The sequence below is a fragment of the Molossus molossus genome, unplaced genomic scaffold (assembly GCF_014108415.1).
Source record: "Molossus molossus isolate mMolMol1 unplaced genomic scaffold, mMolMol1.p scaffold_m16_p_4, whole genome shotgun sequence".
NCBI classification, from domain to species: Eukaryota; Metazoa; Chordata; class Mammalia; order Chiroptera; family Molossidae; genus Molossus; species Molossus molossus.
In genome coordinates, this window is record NW_023425377.1 from 75,947,942 (window position 1) to 75,963,404 (window position 15,463).

Sequence of the window (15,463 nt, forward strand, 5' to 3'; positions counted from 1 at the left end):
AGACCCTGAAAAAGCATTCAACAAAATCCAGCACCCATTTCTGATAAAAATGCTCAGTAATCTCGGAATAGACAGATTATATCTTGACATAATAAAGGCCATATATGAAAGACCTACAACCAACATCATATTCAATGGGCAAAAATTAAAAGCATTTCTCTTACAAACAGGAACAAGACCAGGATGCCCAATTTTGCCTCTCTTATTTAACATATTACTGGAAGTCTTAGCCACAGCAATCAGACAGGAAGAAAAAATAAAAGGGATCCAAATGGGAAAGGAGGAAGTGAAACTGTCATTATTCACAGATGACATGTTACTATATTTAAAAAACCTCAAAGACTCCATCAAAAATTTACTAGACTTAATAAATGAATTTGGCAACGTAGCAGGATACAAAATTAACATCAAGAAATCAATGGCATTCTTATACACCAATGATGAATGCACAGAAAGAGAAACTAAAAAAACAATCCCACTTACCATCGTGCAAAAAAAATTAAGATACCTAGGAATAAACTTAACCAAAGAAATAAAGGAGACCTATTCGCAGAAAACTACAGGTCATTGAAAAAAAAATAGAGTAAGATATAAAAACGTGGAAGCACATATCCTGTTCATGGATGAGAAGAATTAACATCATTAAAATGTCCAAATTACCCAAAGCAATCTATAAATTCAATGCAACCCCATCAAAACACCAACGCCATACTTCACAGAACTAGAAGAAATGCTTCCAAAGTTCATATGGAACTAAAAAAGATCACAAACAGCCACAGCAATCTTGAAAAAGAAGAACAAAGTTGGAGGGATCACATTACCATATTTTGGGTTATACTACAAAGCCACTGTAATCAAAACAACCTGGTCCTGGCACAAGACCAGGTAGATAGACCAATGGAAAAGAATAGAGAACCTAGAAATGGATCCAAGGCAATATGCTCAATTAATATTTGACAAAGGTGGCAAGAGCATACAGTGGAGTAAAGACAGCCTCTCTAATAAATGGTGTTGGGGAAATTGGACAGCTACATGCACAAAAAGGAAACTAGACCATCAACTTACACCATACACAAGAATAAACTCAAAATGGATAAAAGACTTAAATGTGACTCATGAATCCATAAAAATCCTAAAAGAAAATGTAGGCAAGAAAATTTCAGACATCATATGCAGCAGAATTTTCACTGATACATCACCTAAGGCAACAGAAACAAAGGAGTAAATGAACACATGGGACTACATCAAACTAAAAAGCTTCTGCACAGCAAAAGAATTATCAAAATGGAAAGGCAACCCACTGTATGGGAGAACATCATTGCCAATGATATATCAGATAAGGAGTTAATTTCCAATATATACAGAGTGCTCAAACAACTCAACAAAAGCAAGACAAAGAACCCAATTAAATAATGGGCAGAGGACCTAAATAGATACCTCTCTAAACAGGACATACGAGTGGCCAAGAGACATATGAAGAAATGCTCAATATCACAAATCATCAGAGAGATGCAAATTAAAACAACAATGAGGTATCACCTCACTCCTGTCAGAATGGCCACCATCAACAAATCATCAAACAACTAGTGTTGGCGGGGTGTAGAGAAAAGGGGACTCTAGTACACTGCTGGTGGGAATGCAGACTGGTGCAGCCACTATGGAAAACAATGTGGTGTTACCTCAAAAAATTAAAAATTGATCTTCCATTTGACCCAGTAATCTCACTTCTGGGAATATACCCTAAGAAGCCTGAAATACCAATCAGAAAGAATATATGCACCCCCATGTTCGTAGCAGCACTATTTACAATAGCTAAGATCTGGAAACAGCCCAAATATCCATCAGTAGACTAATGGATAAAAAAAGCTGTGGTACATATACACAATGGAGTACTATGCAGCTATTAGAAAGAAAGATCTCTTATTTTTTGCAATGACATGGATGGACCTGGTGAGTATTATCCTAAGCAAAACAAGCCAAACAGAGAAAGGCAAGTATATGATCTCACTTGTTTGTGGAATATAATGAACATAACCGTCTGAGGAATGGTTAGTCCCACAGACTGACAATCCCCAGAAGAGGGGGTGGTGGGGGAGAGTTAAACAACAGAACTTATATGCATGTCTGCGTGAACAATGGACATGGACAACAAAGCTGAGGACAGGGTGGAGAGTGAGGGGGAGGCTGGAATCAGTAGGGGAAAAAGGAGAAACATCTGTAACAAAAATAAATTAATTATTATAAATAAAAAATAAAAATAAAAAAACATTGCACACAGAAATACAGAGGCAGAAGTAACATCAACTTGACATATTTCCACAGTTCATTATGACCATTGAAGTGCATAAACAGAGACAAGTATATCCCTATTTACTTCACAACTTGGTCAGTCCACCATGAGCTTTACCAGTAGCTTAGAAGGAGAATTAATTTCCCCTACACTTGTAGTATCTTTGTCAGTGGAGCAAAAGATTTATAACTTTATGACAGAAGTGGAGACACATAAAGCTGCCTCTTCACCTGGGATTTCACTTGAATCTTCATTTTCTACTAGGGTGATTAGTTGGGGTTGCTATAAAGCTCCCACTCCAATTGTCACAAACAGAAAGCACTGGCCAACAAGCTTACTTCCCATAGTAACACCTAGCCTAAGGAGAGTTTCAGCACCAAGGACAGTTCCCGGCCATGCGGGTCTAGCATAGATACCCCATTGACTGTCATAAACACAGATGCCAACTTACATGTTACAAATTTGCCCAAGGCCAGTTCTACAAGAAAGATACATTATTCTGAAACAATAATCACTGAATCAGGCTCTACCCAACATTCTACAACTTTCACTGAAACCAGTTTGGACACCCTGCCATCTTCTTATTCAGCTAGTCACTGAAGTCAGCATAAGTGTTAGAACTTTGAGTCTAGTGGACATAACTACATCTCATCCCATTATAACTTCTTTGGATGATCAGCAGATGTTCACCTCATTCCCTGAGATTTCAGGTATAAGTCAGATTTCCAAAAGCCCTGAACTAACAACACTCTATGCTTCCATTACTTCTGAGAAGCCAAGCAAACAGACTAATATAAATGACTCCTTCACACTTCTCTACCTGACCATGACTCTACCTTTAACTTGACAACTACGGAATATTCATCATCAGCAACCATCACTGGTTCAACTGCTCAGAGAGACACAAGTTCCCAAAAACTCATGTTGGAACCTAAAACCAACCCATCTAGCTCCATATAAGAATCCTCTGCAGGGTCAAGGACAGATGGGGTCAAGCATCTTTGCTTGGTCAGCAACACAGCAGTGACTGTCATAAAAACAATAATCTTTACCAGCACGAGGACCAAGCAGAATTCTCCCTCAACTCGCACCATGGCATTTAAAATGTCAGGGCACAAATCTCCAGTAGCAATGACCCCTCCTAAAGTGATTCTAATTCTGAATACAAGGTCCAAGAGATATAACCTAAAGACTTTTACACTAGAAATGACAGCTTTACCCATTTCCAGGAGTGAGGCACAAACAGCCTCCATGACACCAGTGACCACTGAGACAAGAGGGGTGTCTGCCACCTCACTGGGGTTCATAAGTGCAGTTACTCACTCAGCTGATCTGATGAAAACCACATATCTGCTGGGTGTGATCAGAGAAATTAGGAACAGTCCATCTCTAACTTGGATCAATATCTTCATGGAGACACTGGCTGATTCTGAGACTACCACAGACACTACAGTCACAAAGGGGATTTATCTTTCCACAGATGCAGTGATATCCACCATCTGAGCAACAAGTTCTGAAGCTGAACTATGTTCTGCCCATTCCCACCCAGAACCACACAAAGTCACATTATCATTGGTTACTGCCTTCATCGTGGAGGCCGTCAACATTAACCTTTCAACATTAACCTCTGATTGTCCTACATCTGCAAGGGTTGATGAATGGTCTGTTTTCTCACAAACTAATGGACTGAGGGAGCCCAGTACTTCTCATTATTCTAGCAAAGCCACAGACACAAGCCTGTGTCTTTTCCCAAGTGTCCAGTGCTGCTATGACTGAAGTCACCAGGACTGAGGTCACTTCTTCTGACAGAATATCTAGCCCAGACTTTACTCAGTCAGTAGGTGACACTGACAATTTTATAGGAACCAATATAAAGCATTCCACCTCCCCTCCCATTGCAGATTCTTCACACCTGCCCTTTACCATACCAAATTCATCTAGGGCTACAACAAAGAGTTCTCCCACTCTAAACACCACAACCACAGCCTCCTGGCAAGGGACACCCTCTATTGAGACTCAAGGTTTTCCACTCTCAGAGATGATTGCTCTTATGAGTAGAAGTATAGAGGTCCAGTCACACACAAGACCTTCCTTTGCAGAAGAGACCAAATCCCTCTCTCCCCTGGTACCTGTCTTAAGCTCAACCTCAATTTCTTCTATTTCCTCCAAAGCAGAGAGATCCAGAGACCCCAATTCTCCTCTGTCTGCCTCAGAACTAATACCATCCACAAACATTCAATCCCCAAAAACCCCAGCTTCACCAGGCACTGGCACCCCAGAAGGTTCCCCCTAGTCCCTGCCCACTGCTACAGAAGAGGACAGGACCCCTGAGATGGACAACACTGCATTAGTGACCATGCCACCGAGGGCCACCACTTACGGCATAGCTGAGACTACCACCAGCAAAGAGAGGGCTCCAGATGTAAAGCCCAGCTCAGTTTCAGCTCCTGACAACTCTATACTATTTACAAGTACTAACCCAGTTCCTGACTTCTTTTGTGTCGGAGTTCTGAGTTTTGGTGAATACAATTGAATGAGAAGAAGAGAAAATTCCTTCTAAGATTCCCCTTTCTGCTTCTAAATATCTAGTAGGATTATTCTACTCTCTCTATGTGACTAGTAACTTCCAACATTCTTGAGCCCAAATTCAGTTCCTTCCAGTCAAAGCATGTCTTTCCCCTTCCCAGATATGAAGTATGTATTATAATAATTATAAAATAATGATAAATGAAAATGATGGCCCTGGTTGGTTTTGCTCAGTGATTAGAGCATCAGCCTGCGGACCAGAGAGTCCCAGGTTTGGTTCCCGCTAGAGGCAGGTACCAAAAAAAAAAAAAAAAAAACCCAAAAAACAAAGAGAAAGAAAGAAAAAAAATGATGAAGTGAGTATTCAAGACAAATTTACCTGTTAACTAATATGATATAATGACTCATGATATTATGATTTTATGTAACAGTGAGTTCAAATATGGGAGGGAAAACCTTCACCAATGGTAAATTCACAAATTACAAGTGATAGAAACAGAATATTACCAGATGTTTTTGTTTGAGACCAATAAATTTAGCAGCCCCATCATCAGTAAGAATCTCTTCAATAATTATAATCCAGAGACAGATAAGGACAATGCTGCACCAGTGTCTAGAAACAGTATATCTCATACACACGCACGTTGAGGAAATTCTAGAATGACACTCTTGATTTTTCTCCTCTAGAGCTTGAGGAGTCTGTAGGAACTGCCACCATGGCACTGAGTGAGGGGCCACAGGGAGGCACCACGTGGTCAGTGGATGGCCTCACATCTCTGGTGACTGTCATTAGTCTGAGTATGTATGATCATCTTCTATGTATACTAAGCTTGAGCCTTTTCTCCTGGTCTCTGGAGTAAACTAATTGATTTCCCAAGCCCCAGGTTCTGGTAGATAATCATAACTTTCTGCTGTCATACACAGAGGCTATTGATAATAATTGGGGGAGAATTATTTACTTCTAATATGAAGTACTTCTACTTAGTAATTTATATGTTCAAGAGCCATATAATCCTCAGGGACAGACATTACATCTCTACAAATCAGCTGAACAATTATGAAGGTCCTTCCTAAATCAGACATCCTCACTAAGGTCAGGAATTGCCATCAATGGGGAAAGGTAAACCTGGGTTGTCATAGGTTTATACTATGGGGTAACTCATCACTGAAGTGATTACAGTATAAGGTGAAAAATTATTGTCCATTGTTATGGCTTTCAAGATGTCCACTTGAGGTGCTTAGGTTGATGAGTACAGCTGTCCTGATTCCTGAAAGCAATAATTTGGCATGTCTTTCTATTCTATAAGGTGACGTGGTTCTCTTCTTTCCAGATGAGAGAGGTGAAATAACATGCAAATATAGAGGAAATAAGCTGCCTGGATCTACCTCTTCCCCTAATTTGTTAAGCCACAGAGCTACCTTTCAATTAGACTAATAATTTTAAGTGAGAGTTTTAGAGAAGAAAGGTAGATATCAGGCTAAAATATATTGATTAAAGCTGGCACCCAAGGAGGAAAACCTGAGTAAAAGAAAGGAGAGTCCCCCTACCTACCTGGGCACAATCTTTACTCTCCACTGAGACCTGAGATGTGGTACAGAGGTCCACATGGGTTACACTGATATAGAAATTTATGGTGCCAAAATAAGCTCTACAATCTGATCATAGACTAAGCTCATACACCATTAGACACAATCATGGATAATATGGTTCCTGCCATCTAAAGGAGCAGACTATGGAGTGTGTCCAACTGAGTTTTAAGGAGAGAAGAAGAAGAATCAAAACTAGAGGAGCCCCCTTTTTTCACCTTTTTGCAAACTGTATAACTGAAGAGCTATTTCAGTCGCATCCCTGCCCACCAGAAGCCCAGGAACATCTGAAGATATAAATCCAAGCTCGCAGGAGCCCAGTAGCAACCATGAGACTAGGATCACTGTGAAAACTTCTCTCAGGGAAACTCTAACAGAGACAGCTGCTGTGGAGACTACACCATGACCAGCCACCCTTCAGTTCATGGCCACAGAGAGTGGCAGCACCAGACTTCTCACCTGCCCACAGTTAACTATGGTGCCAGCAGAATTCTCTATGGAAATGGCAGTAGCTACAAATAGAATCTTACACTCCCCATATCCAGCTGAGGCTTGATCTGTATATACTCTGGGACACCAGAAGGGACCAACCAGGCAAGAGGAACAGTGTCCTCCCTACTCTCAGAATCAACTCCTTTAGGCTCCACAGGGAATGTTCAGCAAGTCAGTTCAATTCTGACTCCTAAGACAATTGAAATAAACTTGTTCAAATGGCTTGGTTCCACTGTGGGGACCACAGTAGACATACACGTCCTGCTGAGCACCTTCACTGGCCTTCAAGACTCTGCAGCAACTTAGTTACAATCTCCAAGCAAATCACAAGTTCAGTGACAAATAAATCGAAACTTAGAACCATGGCATGGGTCAATACCATGGTCATTTTTTTTACTGCCTTGGGTATAAAGACAGACAACTGAACAGAAGATACGTGGACCTATGGGTAAGGCTTCCCATGGTCAGAGCAGACATCTGGAAGGGACCTAATACTGAGTGCCTCTTCTGTGGACACTGACACAGCTATTACCATCCCTACAGGCCACATTACTCCTTGCACTTCTGATAGAGCAGACAGCTCAGATACTATCAGTCTCATCAGTGTGGCAAGAGAAAATTGGCTCCTCTATATCTGAAACCTCCCATTTAGTGGGGCCCAAGTCTGAGTCCATCTCAGAATTAGAGACCACTGACACTATATCTCCACTGTGGTCTCTTTCTGTGACATCATCTCCTGAAGAACTAACAAGCAAGAGTGAAGCCCTCATTCTAGAGGTGATCACCTCCAGTCCCAGGATAGCAAGGTTGGTTTTAACTATAATGCCTTATCCAGAGAAGAGGGTCTAGACCACAGATAGCACCCAAGCAATGGGGACCTCTTCATAGACTGTCACAGACACAGCTGTTCACTTACATGTCACTGGTTTGCCTGACATCAATTCTATAGGGGGGACACTTTCTTCCTTAGCATTGGCCATGGAAGTAGGCTCTACCCATTATTCTTCAGCTTCCACTGGAACCAGAGTGGCCACCCTACTCTCCTCGTAGTCAGGTAAAGTCACTGAGGTCAGCACGATAGAAAACTTTAAGTCTAGAGGACACAACTAGATCTGCTCCCATTGCAACTATTTCTGATGACCAAGGGGTGAGCACCTCATTCCCTGAGATTTCAGATACAAACTTGACTCCCCAAAGCCCTGAAATAACCGTACTCCCATCACTTTTTCTCATAAGCCAAGCACATGGACTGATATAAATATCTCTCCTCCCACTTTTATGACTGATTTGTTCACCTTGGACTTGGCTAATAGAAGTTCTATGTCTTTAGCATCTATAACAGGTTCAATTGATGTGGGAGCCACAAGATCCTGAGAACTCACCTTGGGATCCAGTGATAGCTCATCCACCTTACTGCTGCCACCCCCTCAGGGGTCATGACAGGTGGGGTCACATTACCTCAAATGGTGAGTAGCACTGAAGTGTCTGTCACAGGAAATCTTGTGCTCACCAGCAGAGATCCAGAGCAGAGTTTTGTTCTGTCTCTCACCATGACTTTTACAACTTCAAGACATAATTCCACAGGCACGGTTACTCTTCCTGGAGAGACCACATCCGCAGTAAGAACTGTAATTCTCAATTCAAGTGCCCAGGAACAAAGTCTAAAGTCTCCTATATTGAAGATTATAGATTCATCTATCTCTAGAAGTAAAATACAGACAACCTCAACCACGCTACTGACCACAGAGATGACATCAATCTTTCTCATCTCTGAGTTTACTCAATTTCCTGGATCACTGGAGACCATATATCCTGTGGGCACAACCATAAAATCTGGAACCACTACACCTATCATTTTGATCAATAACTCACAGGATAGATTGGCCACTCCCAAGGCCACCATAGACGTGGAGACAAATCCTTTGACAGATGCAGCAGTGGTTACTCATTGTTCTATCTGTTTTGGCTCTGGACCACCTTCCTCTGCTTCCATACACTCAGAATCAAACAAAACCTTTCTTAAATGGTTTCTGTGTACACTGTGGAGACCACTATGTCTTCATCATTATCCATTTATCCTGCATCTACCAGAACTTGGAAAGAATCTGCTTCCACTTAAACCTCTGGATTGAGAGAGACCAGTAATTCCCAGGATACCAGCTCAACCACAGACAGAAGCACTGTCCTTTCTCAAGTGTCCAGTACTGCTACCACTGATGTCACCAGGACTGAGTTCACTTTTTTTCTGACAGAGTATCTAGCCCAGTCCCTACTCCATCTTTGTAGACACCCAATATCTCCAAAGGAGCCAACACCAACTCTTTTACCTCTTCTCCCATGATGAAATCTTCACACATTACCTTGACCACACCAAGAGGTCTCTTTAGGGCTACACCTGGGGGTGCACTTATTCTGGATAAAACAATCATAGCTTTCTGGAAAGGGACAGATATGGCTTTGATTCAGAGATTTCTACTCTCAGAGATGACTACTCCTGCAAGAGACTCTGAGGTCCAGAGACTCGGTCATGGAGAAGCCCTTCCCCTGAAGAAGAAACCAGATTTCTACCTTCCCAGTGTTTTTCCCCAGCTTAATTTCACCTTCCTCCAGTTTCTCTGAAGAAAGGAAATCCAGAGTCCTCACTTCACTTCCTCCTTCCTTAAGACTGACACCATCTACATCATTCACAAACATTCAGTCCTGGAAAACCACAACTTTCTCAGGCACTGGTTCCATGAAAGATTTGTCCTGGTTTCTGAGAGCAGTGCTGTAGGAGTGGACAGGACCCCTGCCTGAGATGACCTCTGTGAACATCACCACATCAGTGGCCAGAAATGAACCACTCAAGGCTACCATATCTGGCATATTTGAGACTATAGTCACCAAGGAGAGCCCCCCCCCCCAATGTAGAGTACAGGTCTGCTGTAGTCCCTGATATTTTTACTCCATTTACAAGGGATAACTGACTGTTCCTGAATTTGTTTGGGGTTCTTAGCTTTGGTGGAAATTATTGAATGGAAGAGAGGATTGCTGCCAGGAATCTGATTTTTTATTCTATTTCTTCCATTAGGCTATTTTTATTTTCTCTTAGAATTTGGTGGTACTTCTAATAGCATGGTGCCCAAATTCAGTATCTTTTAGTCAAAATCTACCTTTCTCTATTCTAGATATGAGTATGTAAGATAATAGTTAAAAGGGCATGTTGAACAACTCTTTCCAAATAAATAATTAATTTGAATTTATTTTTAACTCTAGTTGAAATATATTATGTTTCAGTTGTACAACATAGTGATTTAATATTTACATATCTTACAAAATGAGCACCACAATAAGTCTAATAATCATCCATCACTGTATATAGTTATTACAATATTATTGACTCTATTCCCTATGTTCTACTTTACATCACCATTACTTCTTTTATACTGAAAGTTTATACTTCTTAATCCCCTTTCCCTTTCTGCTCAACTTTGACCCCTTCCTCTCTGGCAACCATCAGTTTGTTCTCTATATCTATGCATTTGTTTCTGTTTTGTTTTTTGTTGTTGTTGATTTATTTTGGTTGTTTAATTCCACATATAAGGAAAATCATATGGTATTTGTGTTTCTTAGTCTTATTTCATTTAACATAATATCCTCGAGGTCCATTCCTATTGTTGCAAATGAAAGATTTCATTCTTTCTTTATGGCTGAGTATATTTCATTGACAAAATATCACATCTTATTTACTCATTTATCTATCAATGAATACCTAGGCTGCTTTCATATTTTGGTTATTCAAACAATCCTGCAATGAATATAGGAGTACATATACCTTTTTTCAAATCAGTTTTTGTTTTCTTTGGCTTAAATACTCAAAAGTAAACTTGCTGGGTAATATAGTAGTTCTATTTTTAAACTTTTAAGGAATCTCCATATTGTTTTTTATAGTGGCTGCACATATTTACAATCCCACCACCAGGCACAAGGGTTCCCTTTTCTGGACATTCTTGCCATCACTGGCTATTTGTTATCTCTTTGATGATTGCCATTCTGGCATGTGTGAAGTAATATCTCTTTGTGGTTTTGATTTGCATTTCCTTGATGTGGAGTATCTTTTCTTGTGTCTGTTGGCCATCTGCATGTTCTCTTTAGAGAAATATCTCTTCAGGTCCTCCACTCATTTTCATTTGGATTGTTTGGGTATTTTGTTTTATTTTATGTTGAATTGTATGAGTTCTTTGTATATTTTATCAATACATCATTTGCAAATATCTTTTCCCATTCAGTAGGTTGAATTTTTGTCTTGTTGATGGTTTCCTTTGCTGTGCAAAAAAGCAATTATTGATTGCTAATTTTGTTAGTTATATGCTTTTATTATTATAACATTTTTCCAGAGTTCAGCTGAGCTGGAGTGAGAGCACTGAGCTGTCAGGTGTTAGAGGAGTTGATTAAAATAAAAAGTCAAAAGTAAAAAATAATCAAGCCCTCAATCACTGAATGTGATAGTATAAGCAAGAGGTAATACTGAAGATAGCACCAACTACTCTCTGTTTTATTTCTCTCCATGGAATAGTATAGAGCTTGAGGACCAGGTGGATTAGCATAGACGTGAGGGTTGCCTCACTGTTGAGGGGGCCTGGAGCAAGAGGCCCAAGAGTCAGGAGGACAAGGAGAAAGAAGGCCAGGAGTAAAAAAATTGGGAACCAAAGTGGGAAAATGTCCTAAAGATGTCTGTCTCCTCCCTCTGATAAATCAAGAGAGCTCAACCAAGTCACATGAGAAATACTCTAGATAAAGAGACTAGGAATGAAATCACCTGGACTAGGAATGCAAGTATGCATAAGAGCAAGGCTAGTCAACAAAGGCCCATGTCCTTGACTGTAACTCCCTTGAGTGACTGCAATGTACCTGCTGTTCAACAAATCTGGTAGGGGAGAAGACAGATGTCCTCTTTGAAGAAAATATCCTTGAGGTAATTTCCTATGGGTGGGTCTGAAAGTCACACATAGGTTTTTTAACCAGAAGTCAGATTTCTCAATAACTGCAACAAAATTATGATATTAAATTCACATTATATATGAATATTTCAAAATGAATAAAGGCATAATAGAGTGATAAAGACCTCACTGGTTCTAAGAAGACAGTGTTTCAAATATTTATATGCTTGAGACCAACTAAATCAGCAGTCCCCACAACCAAAACAGTTTTTCATTCCTTATGCCCAAAGTGATATTTGATTTATTCCTTATTTTATTTTATTTTTTATTTATTTTTTGTTACAGGTGTTTCTCCTTTATTCCCCCATTGACACCCTCCTCCCAATCCTGCCCCCCCCCCCCAGCATTATTGTCTTTTTTCTTGTTTATGCATATATGTGTATAAGGTCTATGGTCTATCTCTTCCCTCCCCCCACATCCACCTATTCTGAAGTTTATCAGTATGCACCCCACTTCCATGTCTCTGGGTCTATTTTTTTTTTATTCCTCAGCTTGTTTTGTTCATTATATTCCACAAATAAGTGAGATCGTGTGATATTTGTCTTTCTCTGATTAGCTTGTTTTGCTTAGGATAATACTATCCAGGTCTCTCCATGTCGTCTCAAAGGATAAGATATTTTTGTTTCTTACAGCTGCATGGTATTCCATTGTGTATATGTACCACAGTTTTTTTTATCCATTTATCTATACATGAATACTTGGGCTGTTTCCAAGTCTTAACAATTGTAAATAGTGCTGCTATGAACATAAGGGTACATGTATTTTTCCTGATTGGTGTTTCAGGTTTCTTAGAAGATATTTCTAGAAGTGAAATCACTGGATCAAATGGCAATTGAATTTTTAATTTTTTGAGGAAACACCATATTATTTTCCATACTGGCTGCACCAGTCTGCATTTCCATCGGCATTGTACTAGAGGCCCCTTTTCTCCACACTCTTGCCAGCACTTTGATGATTTGTTCATTGCAGCCGTTCTGGCAGGTGTGAGGTGATACCTCATAGTTGTTATAATTTGCATCTCTCTGATGATTAGTGATGATGAGCATTTTTTCATATGTCTCTTGGAAATTTGTATGTGCTTTTTGGAAAGGTGTCTATTTAGGTCCTCTGCCCATTTTTTATTTGGGTTCTTTGTCTTCCTTTTTTTGAGTTGTATAAGTACTCTGTTTTGGAAATTAGCCCCTTATCTGATGTATCATTGGCAATTATGCTCTCCCATAGAGTGGGTTCCCTTACCATTTTGATGGTTCGTTTTTTTGCTGTGCAGAAGCTTTTCACTTTGATGTAGTCCCATGTGTTCATTTTTTTCCTTTGTTTCTATTGCCTTAGGCATTGTATCAGTGAAAATTCTGCTGCATGTGATATCTGACATTTTGTTGCCTACATTTTCTTCTAGGATTTTTATAGATTCATGGGTCACATTTAAGTCTTTTATCCATTTTGAATTTATTCTTGTGTTTGGTGTAAGTTGTTGGTCTAGCTTCATTTTTTTTTTTTTTTGCATGCAGTGGTCCAATTTTCCCAATACCATTTATTAAAGAGGCTGTCTTTACTCCATTGTATGTTCTTGCTACCTCTGTCAAATATTACTTGAACATAATGACTTGGGTCAATTTCTGGGTTCTCTCTTCTGTTCCATTAATCTATCTGCCTGTTCTTGTGCCAATAACAGGCTGTTTTGATTAGAGTGACTTTGTAATATAACCTGATATTTGTTATTGTGATCCCTCCTACTTTGTTCTTCTTTTTCAAGATGGCTGTAGCTATTTGGGGTCTTTTTATGTTTCATATAAACTTTTGGAGTATTTGTTCTAGTTCTGTGAAATATGTCGTTGATATTTTGATGGGGATTGCATTGCATCTATATATTGCTTTGGGTAGTGTGGAAATGTTAATAATGTTAATTCTTCCAATCCATGAACAAGGTGTATGCTTTCACTTTTCTATATCTTCCTCTATTTCTTTTTTCAGTGACCTGTAGTTTTCTGCGAATAGGTCCTTTTCTTCTTTGGTTAAGTTCATTACTAGGTATCTTAGATTTTTTACCACAATGGTTAATTGGATTGCTTTTTTAGTTTCTCTTTCATTGACTTTGTTGTTGGTGTAGAAGAATGCGGTCTATTTCTTTACATTAATTTTGTATCCTGCTACTTTGCCAAATTCATTTATTAAATCTAGTACATTTTTGATAGAATCTTTAGGGTTTTATGTACAGTATCATGTCATCTGCAAATAATGTCAGTTTTACTTCCTCCTTTCCAATTTTTATTTCTTTTGTGTTTTCTTCATGTCCAATAGCTGTGGCTAAGACTTCTAGTAGTATGTTAAGTAAGAATGGTAAGAGTGGACATCCCTGTCTGGTTCCTGTTCTTAAGGGAAATGCTTGTAGCTTTTGCCCATCGAGTATGATGTTGGTTAATATTTGACCTTTATTATGTCAAGATATGATCCCTCTATTCCCACATTGCATTACATTTTTATCAAAAATGGGTGCTTGATTTTGTTGAATACTTTTTCAGCATATATTGATATGATCATATGGTTTTTATCTTTCATTTTGTTAATGTGGTATATTGCATTTATTGATTTGTGGATATTGTACATCCTTGTATCCTGGGATGAATCCCACTTGGTCATGATGAATAATTTTTTTATGTATTGCTGGATCCAATTTGCTTATATTTTGTTAAGGATTTTAGCATCTGTGTTCATCAGGGATATTGGCCTGTAGTTTTCATTCTTTGTAGTGTCTTTATCTGGTTTTGAAATTAGAATTATGTTGGCCTCCTAAAATGAGTTTGGAAGTCTTCCATCTTCTTGGATTTTTGGGGAATAGTTTGAGGAGAATGGATGTTAGATCTTTTTGAATGTTCAGCCTGGCCAGTGTGGCTCAGTGGTTGAGAATCGACCCATGCACCAAGAGGTCACAGATTCAATTTCCAGTCAGGGCACATGCACACGTTGTGGGCCTGATCTTCAGTGGGGGGCATGCAGGAGGCATCCAATCAATGTTTTCTCTTATTGATGTTTCTATCTCTCTCTCTCCCCCTTTCTCTCTCACTCTCTAATATCAATAAAGAAAATAATAATAATTAAAAAATTAATGTTTGTTAAAACTCCCCTGTGAAGCCCTCCAGGTCTCAACTTTTGTTTCTTGATTACATCTTTAATTTCCTTAGTTGTATATTCTATTCAAGTTTTCTATCTCTTCCCGGTTGAGTTTTTGGAGAATGTGTGTTTCTACAAATTTGTTCATTTTGCCTAGATTGTCCAATTTGTTGGCATATAATTGTTCGTAGTATGTTTTAATGATCCTTTATATTTCTGTGGTGTCAGTTGTTACTTCTCCTCTTTCGTTTCTGATTTTGCTTATTTGGGTCTTTTCTTTTTGTTTCTAGGTGAGTCTGCTAAGGGTCCATCAATCTTGTTTGTCTTATCAAGGAACCAGCTTTTTGTTTCATTGGTCTTTTGAATTTTTTTTTTTAGTTTTTGTCATTTATTTCTGCTCTGACCTTCACTATTTCTTTCCTTCTATTTGCTTGGGCTGTTTCTTTTTGTTTACTTTCTAGTTCTTTGAGTTGTAGGGTTA

The 15,463-nt window shown here is 39.1% G+C and overlaps 1 protein-coding gene across 1 annotated transcript in view; it reads left to right on the top strand.

Annotated features, from left to right (window-relative positions):
* Nucleotides 1-15,463, top strand: part of MUC16 (mucin 16, cell surface associated) — a 143,488-nt gene that overhangs the window by 18,391 nt on the left and 109,634 nt on the right. Inside the window, 4 exon segments of the mRNA XM_036282229.1 lie at nucleotides 5,504-5,595; nucleotides 6,873-6,960; nucleotides 6,963-7,066; nucleotides 7,439-7,701. Coding sequence (XP_036138122.1) covers nucleotides 5,504-5,595; nucleotides 6,873-6,960; nucleotides 6,963-7,066; nucleotides 7,439-7,701 — 547 coding nt within the window.